Source organism: Acanthisitta chloris, unplaced genomic scaffold, assembly GCF_000695815.1.
Source record: "Acanthisitta chloris isolate BGI_N310 unplaced genomic scaffold, ASM69581v1 scaffold14991, whole genome shotgun sequence".
Classification (NCBI taxonomy): domain Eukaryota; kingdom Metazoa; phylum Chordata; class Aves; order Passeriformes; family Acanthisittidae; genus Acanthisitta; species Acanthisitta chloris.
In genome coordinates, this window is record NW_008655588.1 from 37,159 (window position 1) to 56,129 (window position 18,971).

At 43.1% G+C, this 18,971-nt stretch overlaps 1 protein-coding gene across 1 annotated transcript in view; it reads right to left on the reverse strand.

The window, feature by feature from the left end:
* Positions 1-5,091: 5,091 nt before the first annotated feature.
* Positions 5,092-18,971, reverse strand: part of GTF2H1 (general transcription factor IIH, polypeptide 1, 62kDa) — a 19,052-nt gene continuing 5,172 nt past the window's right edge. The window contains exons 4-14 of the mRNA XM_009083978.1: positions 17,534-17,627; positions 15,364-15,513; positions 14,251-14,330; positions 12,497-12,627; positions 11,482-11,569; positions 10,100-10,188; positions 9,050-9,167; positions 8,120-8,210; positions 6,991-7,106; positions 6,073-6,165; positions 5,092-5,506 (exon numbers count right to left, since the gene is read on the reverse strand). Of these exons, the coding sequence (XP_009082226.1) occupies positions 5,420-5,506; positions 6,073-6,165; positions 6,991-7,106; positions 8,120-8,210; positions 9,050-9,167; positions 10,100-10,188; positions 11,482-11,569; positions 12,497-12,627; positions 14,251-14,330; positions 15,364-15,513; positions 17,534-17,627 (1,137 nt within the window). The 3' untranslated portion in view covers positions 5,092-5,419. The remainder of the gene's footprint in view (positions 5,507-6,072; positions 6,166-6,990; positions 7,107-8,119; positions 8,211-9,049; positions 9,168-10,099; positions 10,189-11,481; positions 11,570-12,496; positions 12,628-14,250; positions 14,331-15,363; positions 15,514-17,533; positions 17,628-18,971) is intronic.

Genomic DNA, 18,971 nt, shown 5'->3' on the forward strand with positions numbered 1-18,971 from the left:
TCTATGGAGAGCTTGCGGAGGGCTGTGCGAAGTATTTTTCATAATGACACGCTCTGTGTAGCCTGTTCTTGCAGACCAGGATGGTTGGTGCTTACCAGTGGAGATGTCTGCTGCCTGGTCCTGGATGGGCACTCTTTGCCCTGCTGAGTCACACCTGGCAGAGCCAAGAGCCTGATGCCAGTGCTGCTCGTGTCCCTCGCTGCGGCTGCTGTTCCCCTTCATGATCAGCTCGTGGCTGGACGCGGGGGGCAGCGTGGTGCCTGGGCTGGGCAGTGCTCACTGGGGAAGCACGTGGCTTTACAACTCAGTGTTTGTTTCCTGAACGAATTATCTCCAGAGCCGGGCAAAGGTAGGAATGGGGGCAGTGCTTACAGTGAGGTGGCTACTGCGGGGCTGTTGCATTTGAGTTGTTAATTCCGATCATGGGATGTGTGACAGGATAAATAAAGTAATTGGCACTGTTTTTCTGGATCAGCCTGTCAGCTGGAGGTGGAGAGGCTGCAGGTAGGGTCAGGGAGGAAGAGAACATGTGGCTGGGATTCATGTGGCAGGCTGGAAGCCCCACCTGAGGCCAATACTCACCTGGAGAGAGGCAGCCCCTGCCCCAGAAGGTCTGGTCACCTCTGGCTAATTCCCAAAGCGTTTGACTCTTCTTTTTAACAGAAGCTTAAGCTTGGGTGTGCTCTAATCTTTCCCTCTTTGCTCTGGAACTTGCAATTGGGGTTCTGTTGAGGTGATGCAGACAGGTAGTTGTAGGGTAGAACAGGGAGGGTGAGTGTTGCCAAGAGCAGAACACCACCTTCCCTTTGGGAATGAAACAGCTCTGGGTGTATGTACATTGTGTTGGCAGGTGAATCCTGGGGAGGGATTCCCAGGCTACAAGGTGCTTGGGCATGGTGCCCAAGTGTGGTGGAGCCAGCATTGTGCCAAAGGATGGGCAATCCCTATGGAGTGCTGAGTGCAGTAATGCTAATAAAGAGATGGTTTGTTATGATGTGCCTGTGAGTGAAGGGGATGGAGTGGGGCTGTGTGGATGGTGACAATCTAGAGAACAAAACTGTGTCCAGGTTTAGGGGTGTTTGAGGGGAGGGGAGAGGCTGCCTTCCAAAGCTTCAGGTTTAACTTGTGGTTTGTGAGGGCTGTGGGTGAGATAAGAAAGTAACAGGATCTCGGTTAGCCTGCAGGAAGGACAGGGTCAAAGTCCAGGACACTTCTTCCTTGCTGACACCTGAACTACAACAGTAGTTTGGCTTTTCCACGATGAAGGCTGTGTGGACTTTTACTGGGGGAGGAAGACCAAAGAGATGCCAGGTTTTGGAGGGGGTGGGAATGTTCACTGTGGGGCAAACACAGCAGCCGAGGGCACGTGGGTTGGGAAACTGCCAGCGAGGAGCCCCAGCCTCGGCTGCATTCCTGAAGGAGCTTTTCAGGTCACTGTGGTGGCACTGTGCCCTGAAGCTGCCTGGAGAGCACAATAAAGGCTCACTGGCACTGTGTGGGCTGGCAGGGTGGCAGTGTGCTGAGGTCCCTGAGTCAGTGCACAGGGGTGGCTGGGGGTGCTTGCTGCCCAGGGCACAGGGAGGTGGCTGAGCTCTGCTCCCTGTGCTCCTGCAGCTACAGCAGCCTTGGCCACACCACTCCTTCAGCCTGGTCAGCCATGCACCTCTGGGCCTGGTCTGGCAGACAGCCCCAAAGAGCTCTGATATGGTACACCTATCTAGGGTGTTAATGAATTCCCTTGCTCTCAGTGCTGCACACAAGCAGCTATCCTTTTAGGGAGATGATGTGTTCAGAGAGCTGAGTGCAGTGTCCTGAAAGATATGGGAGATCGAGTTAGGTAATCTAGTGGTTCCCCAGGGTTTTGAGCTCTGCTGCAGGAGCAGCTGTCACTGAGGGTCTATGGACAATCAGGGTTAGATCACCAGTAGTGTCTGATTGCTATTCAGTCACTGTGTTCCTTTGGGATCGAGCTCCAGCTCTTGCTGCAGGGCAAGGCAGAGCATGGAAACAAGTTCAGCACATCCTGGCTCACACTCTGAAACTGTCTTGCAATACAAAGGCTCCAAAGGCATTTAATACACTGCTTGCAGATAGCAGGGTAGGCTCTTCCCTTAAGAAAGGCAAACAGGATAGATAATGGAAAACTGTCTTAAGCTTTCTTGTCACCTCCCCTGTTTACACAAGTGACTTTCTGGATAAAGCAGCTGCTCAATAGTTTTGGCAAGGATAAGGAAAGCTTTCTAGCTAATAAGGACTCATGATAAAAGTTGTCAGGATGTAGTTACAGTAAAAATGAGGGGAAATAGTTATAGCTGTAAAAAAAGGCATCTTAAACCAAGCCCAGCTTTTTTTTTTTTTGTGGTGAATCTAAGGATCTTCATCTGCTGAAATTCACAGGCTACAAATAAGCAGGGCCAATATCTGCTTTAAATTATCCTTTCTCCATTACTAGCAAACCTTGGATTAGAATGGCTGACAAAGCTCCTGTGCAGCTCTCCTGAACTGACAGCTGCTGCATCAATCCATGGAACAAGCAGAGCACTAATCCCTGGAGACTTAAACAGGCTTTTGCATGATCAGGCACATAGGGACACTAGCAATAGTAATGGTGTAGATTCCTTGTGCAGCAGAAAAGGTTTTTGACCCCTAAAAATGAAACAATTTGACAGTAATTGTGTTATTGCTCCTGACATCTACCAGCATGAAGGGACAGCTGAGCTAGTTATACAGGTTTCCCTCAATTTAGACCTGAATGGAGCCTGTTTGGGGTTTAATTCAACATCAGAAAACACAGCCTAAGCATTAGAGAAGACTTCACTTTAGAATTCAGTAGGGTTTATTCTACAAATCTTAGATCAATGCCAATGATACAAGTTTTATGAATTCTCATTAAAAATACAAGTCAGTATAAAGATTCCAATAGTAATATAATGCATGATGATTCAGTTTCAAAACTCAAGGAATGAATCTGTTTTGGACCATGCTACAGAAAAGGGGAACACAATGTAGAAAGATTTAGTTTACCTCCCTTTACTTGAGGAGGGGCCTCTGCCTTATTGCCACAATACCTGAAAAAGCAGTATGAAGTGCATAGCAGCCTTGCCTGTACAGTCTCTAGGCAAAACTGTTGAATTTAGTATCATAGTCCTCTCCCCCCCTAGTTAATTAAGGTACATTTTTGAGAGCCTGATATTCATATAACTTAAAGCTATTGCAACACCATCCCCGAAATGGTTACAAACAACACTCCCTCCAACTGCAGAATGTTCTTGTGGTGCACTGGAACTTTTCCCTGTGCTAACCATTTTGCCCAGACTTTCCAGGAACACTGATTCCAATTAAAGGCAAATTAGTTCCATATTCAAAAGTCCCCTATAATTATTTTAATGAAGTCTCAGTGCAGTCTAATACTTAAATGTGTTGTTCATAGCTTCAGGCACAGTTAGAATATAAACCAGACATGCTTCCTTGGCCCAAGCCCTCTGATATGATGATGAAAGGTGCGTTAGCTTTCACTGAACAGCTGAAATTTGGCCACAGAATTTCCAGATCAAATACTTTGGATAGGGGGAGAGCAAAACTACCTTTTCTGGGAGCTGCCTGCACTTACCAGAGGCTTTGGCTTAACAAAGCCACACCCTAAGCCTAAATTGTAGAGAAACAGTTGACTTAAAACACGAGGTAACTCTTGACAAGATGTGCACCTCATCCCCCAAATGCTGCACACATATCTGTTTATTCCCAGTGACATTTTCACCCTGTCAGAAACAATGGGCATCTCCTGCTGTGCCCAGTCACTTCCCATAGCAGAACCACATCAACATCACGGAGCAGGGATCATGCATTGCTCTGCCAAAGCAGACAGGGGACTAGGCTGAGCAGTACACACACATTTCCAAACAACTTTGGTGCACACAGTGACATTGAACTGAAACTCAGCTTTTACCAAAATATTAGCATAATACAAAAATCTGGAGGGGAAAAAAAAAAGGGTAAAAAGAAGCTGCTGACTTCCACACACCAGTTAAAGAAAAAGCCTCTCTTGCATAAATGGAGCAGCAGCACAGAACAAGCACTGACTTGGCTACACCAATACATCTTTCCTTCCCAGCACCACACTGTCATGTTTTAGTATCATACCAAAATGAAGTATTAAGCCATCATGCAGGCTAAGGGGAATTTCTGCTGTACTGGACACTGCTGTGCTTGCTTCCAACACATATTGTCACTCTGATTTGTCTCTGTAGTAGATGCATTTTTAACAGTAACATTTAGTCCAGAAAGGGTCAGTAGCCCATACTGGGCGTGAGTACAGTCAAGGTGACAAAAAAAAATACAAGGATGTCATTAAACTGCATATATTCTAGAAAAGGGGTTGACTTTGTATTTAAGTCACATTTCATACAAGACAAGTTGGTCTGAAACTGTGAACTGATTCTATTTGGAACAAAGTATGGCACAGATTCCCAATACCTATGGACATTGTGTAAATAACACATTTTTCTCTTTGCAATGATTATCAATTCGCCAAAAACAGTGTAACAGTCCAAAGGGAAAGAAGAGTGAAGGAAAACTGACTTAGGAGAAGAAATAAAAAATGCCTAAGAATTGTAAATAACTGACTTCTTTTGTAAGAAACTTTATTTAACTTCATTTTTAAAAATGCATTCTCTCCTCAGAACAAATGCCACCTTAAAAAAAAAAAAGATTGCAGTAGCACACATTTGCACTCAAAGGAAAACATGCAAAACTGATGGCTGAAAAAATTCTGCATAAAAATCCAAGACGTCAGGCAAAAGTTGCCCCCAGGTACCTTTAGGGACCCCAGACCACGAACAGCTTTCAGTGCAATGTCTCTTGCTTCCAGCTGGTGGGGAAACACATGGCAGGAGCTTGTCTTCTGACAGCTACTCTCTCCCAGACATTTGAAGCAAAACCAGTCTCAGCTATGTTTTAAAATATCATTGTTAAACTGCTGCAGAAAGTACAAACAGAATTCAATAAAATGTCAGAATCCAGTGAAGAAAAACTTTTGAGTTCTACCCTGTGCCATACACTTTTCTTTAAAAAAAATTAGACAGAAAAAACAAATTTTATTAATACACCCTCTTTAAATTTTTATTTCTGAAAGCAGCTCTTTATGCAAACCAAAAGCAGTTCCTGAGTAACTGCAGTAAACAGTGTCTTTTAAATATTTTTGCGCCTCAGCTCTTCTGTTTTGGTTCTTCCTTGTTTTTCTCCCTAGTTTTCAAGTTTAGACTCAGTTCTTTTTCAAAAATGTGCAAGTTCAGTTAGCATCATTTCCAGAAGTCCACAGCTTGCAGGTCTTCCTGCAGCAACTCTAAGATCTGCACATACCTAGGCTGTACTCCTACCCCTATTGCAGACGTTGCTCTCACCCCTGGACAGCAATGAGCCTTCACGTCTTCTTCAGCATCCGCCGCGACTGCCACGTGTGGAACTTGTTGTAGGCTGTCTGCAGCATCTCTTCTATATGACTTACCAACTGCAACATCAAGAGGGGAAAAAAATTGTCCCAGCTACTGGGAAACAGGTCCCCTCCCCTCCCTTTGATAACCAGCTGCATTCTGCCTTTCATTCGCCAGGAGTAACCTTACTATAAAATCAGAGATTTGCCAGAGAAAGCACCTCGAGGCTCTACGTGCAATAGTTGCTGCAGAGGGAGCAGTGCAGAGAGCTGCTAAGCTGAGGTGCCCACAGGGAAGTGACACCTGATTGTGCTGTCTGTGACCATGTCAAGTCTGACACGGTGGGAGACAGTTCTGAAGTTGCTCAAGTACTACTTCCCGGTGGAAGTGCCAAAGTGCAAAATGCAACATGACTTCCCCTTTCTGCTGTCTCATTTGGGCAATTTCAAATTATAGCTCTTGACAGTTGCTGGCACCATTCAGCAAGTTAGATAGGTAGAGAAGACTCAACTTCCCTCTGTCCATTTCTTAGTTAACAAAAAATTTTAAATGTCCCGAGATAAGAAATAGCAAACATCCTCTGATAGTTAAGGCTGAAACGATTAATATGCACCCACATAATAAAAGAGAACATTCCCCTTACATTTGTGCTTAAATACTGTCTCCGAATCTTTTCTTGGAATGGGCAGAGCTTTGTAACCTGAAATCTTTCCAAGTTGCTCCTCATTTTCACAACCTGAGACAGAAAACATTATAATATTGAAGTATTATAGCAACACAGAAGTTTCATTTCCTTTAACAAACTGTTCCCCAATTAAACACCTTGTCACTAACTCCAGGGGCCACTTCAAGTATAAGTATGAGGAAGGAAAGTTATGCAAATAACTGTGTGTAAAAGTGTCTAACACTTTTCAAGTGTGTATTCATTTTTGAGGCAAGTGCAGCATGACTGAAAGTGCTGTCTGCCACTCTGTTATCACTTCAGCAGTGAACATTTTAATAACAGAATTTCTGGGGGTTGGAATGGACCTTAGAGATCATCTAGATAAAGATATATTCACAAAAGCACTTTTTTGCTTCAAGGAAAGACTGTACTGGGGGTTTTCAGGCCACATTTTGCAGTAGACATACCAACTTATCTGAATGCAAATTTTTATCTTTTGTTTTCCATATGAGGTCAAAAGAAAGAATAGCAACAGAGAAATAGTTACACTCATAGACCTGGCTATAGCCAAACATCTCTTCTTGAAGGCAACTTAGAACGTACACTGCTTTTCAGAACTGAAGCCATGACAGTGATTTTTGCAGTGGCTAGAAGAACAAGGAAAACTCTTGTACCTGTCACTGCAGAGGTTATGTCTTGAAGGTGGGAGAGGGAGGCTGCATTTTCTGTGTTTTAAACAGGGAACCAGACAGAAACCTGCACCTGCAATTTGGCTAACCATTCTGTTTGGCTTACAGCAACTGCTTCCAAAGGGAGCTAACAGAGGCAGGGACAAGGATGATTTTACCTAAGAGCACCAGCAGGATAATGTGGCCACACCAGGAAGCTCCACCTTACCTTTTCTTCTAGGAATGGCGTATTAACAGGGAAGCAGGACCAGAAGTGTCGTAGCAGTTCCCCTACTGCCACATACAAGTGTTTTAGTTCAGACTGAACATCATTTGGCACCATCTCTGCAACACAAGAAAGGTTTGGTCACATCACACAGACTATGATAGGGAAGATGAGAATTATGGCTAACAAAGGAGGTCAACAATGTGCATTTCCACCAGACTCCCAGAGGTTGGCTGTGAGGGAACAGCGAGGTGCTTCTCACCTCAGCAGCTCTTAGATCAGGAATATCAGCAGCTATTAGATCAGGTCAGCCACTACTCATGGCTATACACTTGGAAGCTTGTATATGATACAGGGAGATCCATGCCAGGCAAAGAATGGATACCAAACTTAATCCAGGATTAGAAGTATTATAGTTGTGTTGTTGTGACAGCGTGGCAGCACTGCTTCTGGGACCAGCACCTTGTTCTCACAGCACAGTGCTAAATACTGTGTGATAGGTACTGCAAAGTTTCCCCTTGATCTTATGCTGGCAGTGAGAAAGCCTCACCTCTGCTTGCTGATGGCTTTTCTTTCAGTACCATACAGAACTCATAAAGCATCTTTATATTCACAAGAACATCATAGAGAACTCAGCTTTTTCAGCTGACTGATAGTTTCTGCTGCTCTTCAGACCAAGCAGCACCAGATAAACTGGAACACTGTCTAAACTCTGCCTTGTGAGAACAGGGATTCATCTGCGGTGAGACTACAGGGGCAGGAACTCAAACTGGCAGGAATGTGACAACAGGGAAAGGGCTGGCTGAATGAAGGTGTGAGAAGGAGGGGCTGTCTGTTTTGCCCTTGCAGTCTACAATGCAATTGCTTTTTTTCACAGCAAGTTGTGGATCTTAAATGCAGGCTGCAAAAAACCTAGTTCCAGACAATGATCTAGACCTCACTTCCTTAGAGCTTTCACAGCACCACCCTCATGGTGTGGGTTTTTTTTGTTGCTGTAACTCAGTCCTACTCCAGCTACACATTTCCATAACTCCCTTTATCATTGTACCATGTAAGAGGCAGATGAAGCAGCAAGGCAGCTACTGCTGTGCAGTGCAGGAAGATTAAAGTATTAGACATCTTAAACCCTTACGGTTTATGGCTTGCTGTGTTCCACCCTGCATAAGTGCTCCTCCAGGTGACAGGACTGCAATAGTGCTGGCAGCATCACCACTTGAAAGAACCTGGAAGGAGAGGGAACAAGTATTTCAGATAACTTTTCACAACAACATATTTTAAAAATAAGTTGTGTTTGTACTCCAATGGCAAAGAAACAGGTGAACAAATCCAGTGGAAGTTCAGATGAAGAGTATGCTCTTCCCCAGCCATACTGCCTTTAAGTGCTATAGCTCCTGTGCAGTGATAGCTTTCCATTAGCTATGGAAAAACAAACCTTTCTTTACCTAGGACTTGAACCAACTGTGCAGCTACTTTCAAATGAGACAGAGAATTACTACACAGAAGCGTGACACATTCACAGTTGAGGCTGTTTAACTAGGGGCCAAATCTGGGTTTACTAACATAGGAAACTCAGATACTGGCTGGGGAGAGTGGCCACAGGCCTGTGCTGCCCGCCAAGTGCCAGGACAGAGCTTCTGTGCACCCCACAGTGAGATCCACAGTCTAAGTGCAATCAGGAGCAAAATACCAGTTGAGTTATAAACCTGCTTGCTATAACCTCCTAAGACCATCACATCCTATGCTTCAGAGGGTGGGATCAATAAATTGGCCTGTGCACGACTGTCCTGCTTTGCTACCTTATACCAGTTCCTCAAAACAAAGCAGAAACAGGAAAATGTAACTGAGCATCAGCAACTGCTCAGTTTCCTCTTGTGTAGATTTGAAACACAAAAGCTCAAAAGGTAGCACCTAAAGCTATAAAACAGATAGGATAACATATAACTATTGGAGATAAAGTAAGTTTAACCTGAAAAATTCTAATTCCAATAGACATGAGGTACCAAACTATACAGCAAGAAAGATGCTAACATCAAGAGGAACTTTTTTTAGTGTACTTCCATACCTGAGTTAGTTTGGGTACATATGCTTCCATTTCTTGTCTAATACTATTATAGGAATTAATTATATCCTGACTGGTTGCATATTGCTGTGATTGAATTGGAGTTGGACCATGATAATACCTGTGAGGTGAGAAAAAGGAAAGACAAAAGTGTATTAATACAAGTGTTAGTAAAGCAAGAGGCCAAATTCAGTGAACAGTTCTTCAAATGTTTCTAATTTTAGACGCTTTGTAACTGCTGAGTCTACTATCTAAACCTTATTTACTGACAAAGTACAATATATTGCCACATGGGAAGAGGTTGGGTCAGGGACTGTATGGCAACAAAACAGAGTTTCTGTTGCTGAATCTGTGATCATCATTTTGCTAATGAAAGGCTCCCTGTGCCACCTGGTTCTGGGAATATCATTAGAATGGTGCAACTCACATCACTGCCAATTGAAACTAAAATAAATGAAGTAGGTGCACATTTGGAACTGTTCCCCTTCCTGTATTATAACTCCTTTTCTTAAGTTACATCTGTGGTTCTCAAACTCAAAAGTCTAGAGAGCAAGAGAATACTACTAGAAAAATCCTAGACCAGTGAGCAGTTCAAACCCTTCCAATTACACTTTTTTTACTTGGGAGTAGATTTTCCTTGGAATTACATGTATTTTCACATGGACCACATACATTTTTCCACTGTAAGCTGCAACAAAGTGCTGAATTGTGAACAGAAGTCTGTTAGACTTCCACAGAAATTACACATCAAAGCCATTCAAGTAGGCTTACAGAGACTCAGCTCTCCAAAAAGCAAGACGAAATTCAGCAAAGGGGTTGGACTAGATGATATATAAGTCCCTTCCAACCCCAACCACTGTGGAATGAAAATACAAATTTAAGAGAATTACACAGAAACTCGTTTATGCAAGAGCTCATACTGGGCTTCTAAACTGAGCCTAAACATGCCTGAGTGTGGCACAGTGGAGCCTAAATCAGCTGGTTCTGTGTGGCCACAATGAGACACCTGCTAGACTGACTACCCCAAACAGCTGTGTGTGTGTTTTAACTCACCTATCAGTCTTCTTTAGGTTTAGTGCAATAGTTTTAACGCTATTAATCTTTGATAAATCTTCATATTCAATGGCCTCCTGCAGTTTCACCTAAAATAAGCCAAAGAGTTATACACATTACCAATGAAGACACAATTCTATACATCTAATGACTGCTTCCAGTTCACTGAGGTTGAGGAGAAAGAAAACCCAAGTGTGGAATGACTCATGTCTACCCTCCAGAAGGGACAGTGCTCAATATTGTTCAGAGTGTGCCTTTTAGAAGTCTTGGCACTCCCTCTTTTTCTGCAGGTTCTGTCCAAAACTTGGCACTCCCTTGCCACTTCCAAAAAGTGTTCTGCTATACACAGGTAATTAATTATCTGTGCTCTCTATTTAAGTTCATCTATTTAACTCCAGATTAGCAGAAGCAGTAATGATTTAATGGCTGGAATACAGGAGTGTAAGACTAAAACAACAATAATTACCCAAGCTACCTGGTGACAGCAGAGATGGAGCATTAGCTGTGAGAGATAACAGCATGGTGATACCAGACTTTGCACACTGAGAAAACTACTTTTGAAGTTTCCTACTCTCATGCTGCTCTTTCATTCCCCTTTTCATCACATTTATTCTAGCCCTGATATATATAGTTTTCTGCTCAGTAAAAATTGCAGCTTTTGGGGAAAGTCAGAGCTGTTGACTACCCCAGCATTTAACAACACATGTATTCTACAATGTTTTCTCACAATATAGCCAAGTTTTGAGCCCATCTGGCATTTTCTGTTTAGGCTGTCAACTCCAGCAAGAGTATTCAGTTCAGTTTTGTAGCAACTGACTCCCTTCCACTTTGTGAGCTGCTATGTTAGTCTAAACCAGGCACTTGCCATGTATTTCAGTGCACAAGGCATCACTGCACTCTCAGCTTAACCTCACTTCACATTCTGACTTTAGGATGAAAGCTGCCATGTGCCAGTTCAATCATCCCCTCTACAAACAACACACCTCACAGGTTAATACTGGTGCTTGAACACCAATATCCTTTTCTGATAGATGTTCTCTAGAAGTTTTCAGGCAGTTGGAAAAAAAAAAGGGGCCAAAACCAGAACTGCAGTACATGGAAAGAACCAGATTTCTTGTCCAGTCAGTAGCATGTTAGTTGTTTTTTTTCCTTTCATTGGGCACTACTGAGGAGACAAGCAGAACAATACTTCAAGGTGTAACTTAATTGTGTTTACTAACAGAGGTACAAGGCTCCTTATGGGTTGTCAGGTTCTTGTTCTATATACTCCTAAACAAGGCTATAAAAGTTTCACTTTAGATGTATCAACACACAATAAGGAACTTCCAGCAGACAGAGCTGCCAGTTCCATTCAATTAGAATTGCATCAGCTAACTTTATACCTTTTTCAGTGGTGGCTGAAAGAAATCTGAATCCCTGGAGTTTCCATCCGTACTGCTGGTCTCACAGTAATGGTCATTTTGTGCTTCTCTTAAAATAGAGAAACAGCATTAAGAAGAATTCACCCCACAGGAAACTTAAGATACAAGCTAGAGACAAAGTAAATACATCTGTTTCAAAAACGTTATATGCACATTCACATACTGTATGTCAATTTTTTTCCCCTTAGGTCTTCATTTCTAGCAGCTGATGTAGATAGAAGAAACCAACTCCTCAAATTAACCCTGTTTGTCACAGGGGAAATTCAACAGCAGGGGAAGGTGCCTCTCCCTCTCTTCAGAAACATCAGCATGCCAACACTGCACGTGGGACACAGCAAAATCATGGCTAAATTAGAAACACTTCAGATACACACTTATGCCAAGCAGGTATTAGTGGAGCCCTGGGAGCTCTGGGATAATGCTGTTCCAGGAAGAGAATTATCCTGAACCCATTTCATGCCTCTGTCAAGTTTAACTTGTGAAGTTCACCTCAAATACACCCGATACCTGTTTTTGATCAAGGGCAGGGTACTGCACCAAAGGAGTCTTTCATCTGGCCCACCCACACCACACTGTTCTTTTGCTTCCTCATTTACTGATGTCCCTTACCCCCCACAGGGAGCCCTAGCTGATCTGCTCCTGAAGGACAAGCACAGAAACTCCCTGCACCAGCCCTCCCCCGCACACAGCTAACAGAACACTACTTCTGCAGCCTTCACCAGGGCTACAGAACTCACACAGAAACATTCTCTCCTTTTTAACCTGCTTTATATGATAACTCAGCTAAAACCAGCATTTGTCATTTCAAACAGCTCTGAAAAACTTCTATAAAGTAAAACAGACCCTAAAGGTATTTTCACTTCTAGAGCAAAATACTTAATTCATAAAAATTAAAAGAAAAGGTTGGATGAGTAAGTGAAGATGAACTATTGTTTTGGAAATTCCTTAGAGTTTATTACACAACAGTGAAACTTACTGTTTCCTGAGGCCAGCTGCAAGGACCATGGCACTGTGATGATTAAAGCGTTTTATAATGGCAGCATTGCTACTTTCTCTAGCAGATTTTGAGGCATTTGATGTAGAGGCCACAGAAGCAACACCATAGCCCTGCAAAGAAAACAACATTCATTACCTCCTGCCCCCAGAGCAGAAGGATGATTTTGTTTTCCCTTGAGTCAGGAAGCCTGCATGCCACCTCCTCTGAACCTCCACTCACTGCTACTGCATCATCATCTGAAGCAGCATTTTCCTACCCTTGACCCACCATCACCTTATGTACTTGGGAAAATCTCCAGTGACTATTTCACTCTGCTAACACTTGGCAATTTTGGAGGTGTCAGAGAAAAGAAAAAACAATCTGAAACAGCTAATTTTATAAAACTATGATCTGTTACAAGTGAAAACAGAACTAGCTTTAAAAACCCCTAAGGCTCACCTGTACAAAACACAGGCATTGATGGCACGGAGGAGCTAGCAATTGCTTTTCAACATCTAGGGGGACACCAGCAGCCCACAGGCTACATGATACCTGTCAGGAGGATGTGATACCACTAAGAATTCAAAAAACCCTCAAGCCTTAATGTTGGCAGAGTTCCTCAGGAACCAGGTGGCTGAAGACAACTCACTTTACCCAATGGGCAGTTTCATGCTGGCAGTTAACCAGCTTCAAAAGCAAACTAGGGCAGTTTGCAGAGCACTTCAAACACACCTATCCTAAACTCATGCTCCAGTTTCAGACTGTTGGCTTTGGATAACTCTCACAAAAAATAAGGGGGAAAAAAAAGCCCTGAAACCAAATAAAACTTAAGAAATATACTATCATCTGTTAGGGAAAATGTTTTCCCTGTTAGGGTGTTCAGGCACTGAAACAGGTTGCCCAGGGAGGTGGTGAAGTTACCATCCCTGAAAGTGTTTAAGAGTCATCTGGACCTGGTGCTGGAGGATATGGTTTAGGGTTTAGGGGTTACAGCAGACTGGCAGGTTAATGGCTGGACTCAATGATCTTAGGTCTCCTCCAGCCTTGACAATTCTATGATCACTATTAATTAAAACTCAACAGTTTCAGTCAAATCAACTGCAGAAAAGCAGGTCTTTAGGTTATTTCACATCATGGTACACCAGTGATATAAATTATCATTTTAACTTGTATTTGGAAGCAGATAATAGTTCAAGGTAGTCATAATTTTAGAAAAAAAATATTTACAGCTCAATAAAAGAAACAGTATAAAATGTCCTTGAAACTAGGCTGAATGAAATAGCAATATTCAAAGTCAAAACAAATTGGAGACTTTTCCCTGTTCTGTGCTACTCTTTCATACATTGCAACAGCTTCTAAAAGGCAGGAAAAAAACCAAAGAGTACACTTCAGGCAAAAAATGCCAAGCAAAAGAGCAACTCTTCAGAAGAGGAAACTCCTGCATGTATCCCCTGCACACTGAGGCAGATGTGAGGCACACGGGTCAATGGGCACAGCCTCCAATTCTTTACACACATACACCAGTAAGACTGCCAAGTACCCAACCATTGCTCAGCCTAGTGTGCAACTTGGGTTCTAATTACTATTTGTAGTTATTTTAAAAGAAGGACCCACTTACTTCTGAAATGAAACTGAGGGGTTTTTGTTTGTTTGGGGTTTTTTTCTTTTTTTTGTTGTTTTTTTTTTTTGTTTTTGTTTTTGTTTTGTTTTGTTTGTTTGTTTTGGTCATTGCCCTTTCCCCCCCAACTACTTACTTCATCTAATGTTTTATCTTCCAAAGATGTTAAATCTATCAGGGGGTTTTTCACTCCTTGAGACACCATTGTTTTTAACCCTGTGTGGAACAAAGGAAAAAAACCCATGAAAAACTGTACCTAAACAAAAATAACTCCGGGATTATTAATTATATTTAACCTCTAAAAGGAGAATACAAAGGTTCTGCAGATACCCAGTGAACTGTGACTAAAACTTTCAATCCTTTTCAAAGTTCCATTTAAAATAAGCAATAAATGTGGGAAGTTACTATAAAAGATCCTCCCACCAATTAGCCCAGTTTTCATCAACCTCTACACATCACTGTTTGATTAAAAGAAACATAAATTGAGGTGCTGTTATATTAGTGGGAACTGGGAAGCCTCAATTGTGTTTCTTCTAATTTTGGCACTGCTTTGCTGCCCTGCCTGGGTGAAATGGTAACCTGTACCTGGTGAGAGGTTGTGCATGCCTAACAGAATGCTTTCATCAGTCAGAATGCATCTTTAAGTAATGGTGTTAAGTCATCTCCAACTCTCCACGTTTCTGTATCATCACACACCTATCTCAAAAGTTCGATAAAAACTCAAGTCAGACAATATTTTAAGATTTCACATTAAAAAGGTTGACAGAGACCAGGGATGGCAATTCCCCTGGAAAATCTTAATAGGCCAATATGGATCTTGTTTACCAAAACCTCATCTATAACAAAAGTGCACCTATTGTAGATTGTGCAAGTACCACAAGACAAAGCCTATGTACACGAAGTTATTCCATAGCGACTGATGGCACAGCATAATCAACCCACCAGGATGGCATGTAATGGATTTTATCACCTACTTACTGTTCCACAAGTTATAGTAAAGCTTATTGCTTGTGCTGCCACTTTCCAAAGGCTAATTTCTTTCAAGAAATGCTGTCAATATCAAACATGCAAAGAATAGCAAAGCTGTGGCTAACTGTCTATGACAACGTGTAGCTTTCACTCTACAGTTTGCCAAACCAGATGCCTATGTATGGAAGCTGCTGACCTCACCCTGGCTAGGTTAACTAGCCACACCTCTCAAGAGCTGTGCTGTATGACTGGCAGCCCACTGCAGGCACAAACAGCTTACCTTTCTCATCCAGTTTGGCACATTCTGCAAAAAGGTCTTTAGAGCCCGTGTTGAGCCTGTCCCGATGGAAATAATGAGACTGAAAAAATCGCGTCCAGAATTCCCTCTCGGTCATGTTATGTGGGACATTTTCTGCATATTTCATTTTGACTGTGAAAAGAAACCCCAGAACTATTACAAACTGTTCCACAAATGTTACCATGGCATTTTATGTTGACATTTCACAGAGCCAGTTAGGTTGGAGGGGACCACAATGGGTCATCTGGTCCAACCTCCCTGCTCAGGCAGGGCCATACTAGAGCACATGGCTCAGGATTGCATCCAGATGGCTCTTGAATACCTCCAGTGAGGGAGACTCCACGACCTCTCTGGGCAATCTGTTCAGTGCTCAGTGACTGCACAGGAAAGTTCTTCCTCATGTTCAGGTAGAATTTCCTGTGCATCATTTTTTGCTGTTACGTCCTGTTTTATTGGTTTCCACAACTGAGGAGAGTCTGATCCATCCTCTTGGCACTTTCCATTCATGTGCTTGAAAATCTTAATGAGGTCCCTCTCTTATCAAGAGTGAACAGGCCCAACTCCCTCAGCCTTTCCTCATCAATGAGGTGCTCCGGTCCATCCATTGTCTTGTTGCCCTCCGCTGGACCTGCTCTAGGAGCTCCATGTCCCTCTTGTCCTGAGGAGCCCAGAACTACATACAGTACTCCAGGTGTGGCCTCACGAGGGCTGAGCAGAGACACAGGATCACCTCCCTAGGCCTGCTGGCAATGCTTTTCTTACTGCATCCCAGGATTCCATTGCCACAAGGGCACACTGCTGACTCATGGACAGCCTGTTGTCCACCAGGACCCCCAGGGTCCTTGTCTGCAGAGCTGCTCTCCAGCAGGTCAGTGTCCAACCTGCACTGGTGCTTGGGGTTATTCTTCCCCAGGTGCAGGACCTGCACTTGCCCTTGTTGGTTCTGCTCTACCCTTCACTCCAACCTGTCGAGGTCCCTCTGAAGGGCAGCACAGCACTCTGAGGTACCACCACTCCTCTCAGTTGTGTATCAGCAGTACACCTGGTAAGAAGGCAACTCTGTCCCCTTGTCCAAGTCACTGATGAGTAAGTTGAACAGAACTGGGCCCGGTATGGAACCCTGGGGGGCACCACTAGTGACAGCCTCCAACTAGATTCCTGTGTGTCCTGCAATGCTCACTGAGGCTTTGAAAAGAAATGCACATAACAGTGGCCTCAACACAGAAAGTCTGATTTGTCAGCATTCTAGTGATTCTGAGAATGGATTGAGATTTTTTTAACTAGGGGCCAAAATGCATCAGTCAATGTATTGAAATTGAATTCTTTTCTTCCCAAAGGTGATATCATAAAAAATAACGATTAATTGAAATGCCGAATAAGAGAGTATCATGGGAGCCAAACACTTTGAGTATTATGTTCAGTTTTGGGCCTCTCACTTTAAAAAGGACATTGAGGCACTGGAGCAAGTCCAGCCAAGGGCAACAAGGTCAAAAAAGGCCTAGAACACACGTTGTATGAGGAAGAGCTGAGGGCACTGGGTTTGTTTAGCCTTGAGAAGAGGCTCAGGGGTGACCTCATGGCTCTCTCCAACTACCTGACAGGGAGTTGCAGACAGGTGGGGGATGGTCTCTCCTGCCATGGCTGGGAGGACTGGAGGGAATGGCCATAGGCTGAGACAGGGGAGAGACAGATTAGATGGTAGGAGAAACGTTTTCCCTGTTAGGGTGGTCAGGCACCGGAACAGGTTGCTCAGGGAGGTGGTGGAGTCACCATCCCTGGAAGTGTTTAAGAGGTGTCTGGATCTGATGCTGGAGGATATGGTTTAGGGGTTTCAGCAGAGTGACAGGTTAATGGTTGGACTTGAATATCTTAGGTGTCCTCCAGCCTTGATGAGTCTATGACCTACTCACAATTTTTTTTAAAAAATCAACACAAGTTAAAATGCTTTTGTTAATAAAATTAAGCTTTCATTTCAAAAGCCTCTTCTAACATATGATTCTTCCCATCCCTCTAACAAGGCAGGCAGAATCATCCAGAACACCTGGTCCTTTAAATGCCCAGGCTCAGAATAACATTTTAGTCTTTCCACAATAAGACAGTAAAAACACACATCTTGAGTGCACGTGTGTGGTATGTGAAGCACTGCTCTTACCTGCAGGATATGTTCGAAATATGGACTCGATAATATCCGAAGTCAGGTTGTACCTCAGGCCGTTGCAGCCGTCAGTCTGTGGCCGCACATCCGCCTAGGAAAGAGCACACAGGGACTGTAAGCAGTCATGTCTGGGTGCCTTCTGTAACTGAAGGAAAAGCCTGGCATCTTGCAACCAAGTTCTGCTGCAGATAAAATAATCTTCTTCCTCCAATAATCCGTAAGACACTTGAGCATAAATAGGTGTTTCAGAATGAGAAATGCAAGAACATGCATTAATTGATTACGCTTAGAATCATGAAATCATCAAGGTTAGAGGAGACCTCTAAGATCAGCAAATCCAACCATTAACCTGTCACTGCTGGAACCTCTAAACCTCTTCCAGTGTCAAATCCAGACACCTCTTAAACACTTCCAGGGATGGTGACTCCACCACCCCGCTGCGCAGGGAGCCCAGGGATAGCTGCCACTTAAGGGACAATTCAACAAGTGGACTAGAGACTCAGAAAGCAAAGAGCACTCCACTGGTCAAAAGGGGAGAAGCTTAGTTTAATATATCCTTGCTTCAAAGGAGAAATAGTTACATTTACTGTATCTGCCTCATCATTTACTGTTCACTCAACAGTTCAGCTAGTGAATAATCAGTGATGACAGTGAAGTGACAAAAAAGGACTTATGGCTCAAACACCTTATTTTCTTGCACATTAAAAGCATCTTAGCATAATTGATAAGTAACATTGAATTTAAAACTTTTGGGTCAGCCTTAGGGAGAACTTTCAACTTAGATCTTGATGACCTCTTTAGGAAGCTCTGGAGCAAAGAAATGCTTCATCCAGTCCTCAGTAACTGGAAAAGTATGACTGCACATGCTGCTGCCCTTTCCTCCTCTTCCCATGCACCTAGTTTTTGTATCTTCTTCCTAGAGAAACACCCATTCTAAACAGAGCCAGATAGTTACTTTAACTTGAACTAGGACTCACAAATCCCTGAAGTTTTGTTCTTCACAAATGCAGAGGACACAAACACAACCAGTTATTTTAAGAAAGTTTCAGTCTTGAAGGTTCGATGGTTTTCTTTTTGGTTGTGATTTTCTTTTTAGTTTTACTGTTAAGGTGTAAGAATAGTGGAAGACAGGAAATCAGAGCAATCAAATTCATTTGGTAACTGATTCAGACATTTCCGGGAGGGAAACAAGTGTTTTATAATTTAGCTGCTGTGCAAACAACTCCTACCTCCTCTTCCCCTCCCAAACCCACTGTGCCCACAGTCATTATAAAGGTGGGATTCCAGCTAAAGCCTCCTATCTATGAATTTTATTGCAAAAGCAGAAACATGTCTGTGTGTGAGGAATCTGAAGTTGTGTACCTAGATTGTTTTTAGACTGCATTGGGATCACTGAAGTGAGGTTTCTACAAATGGGTAAAATAACTGAACATTA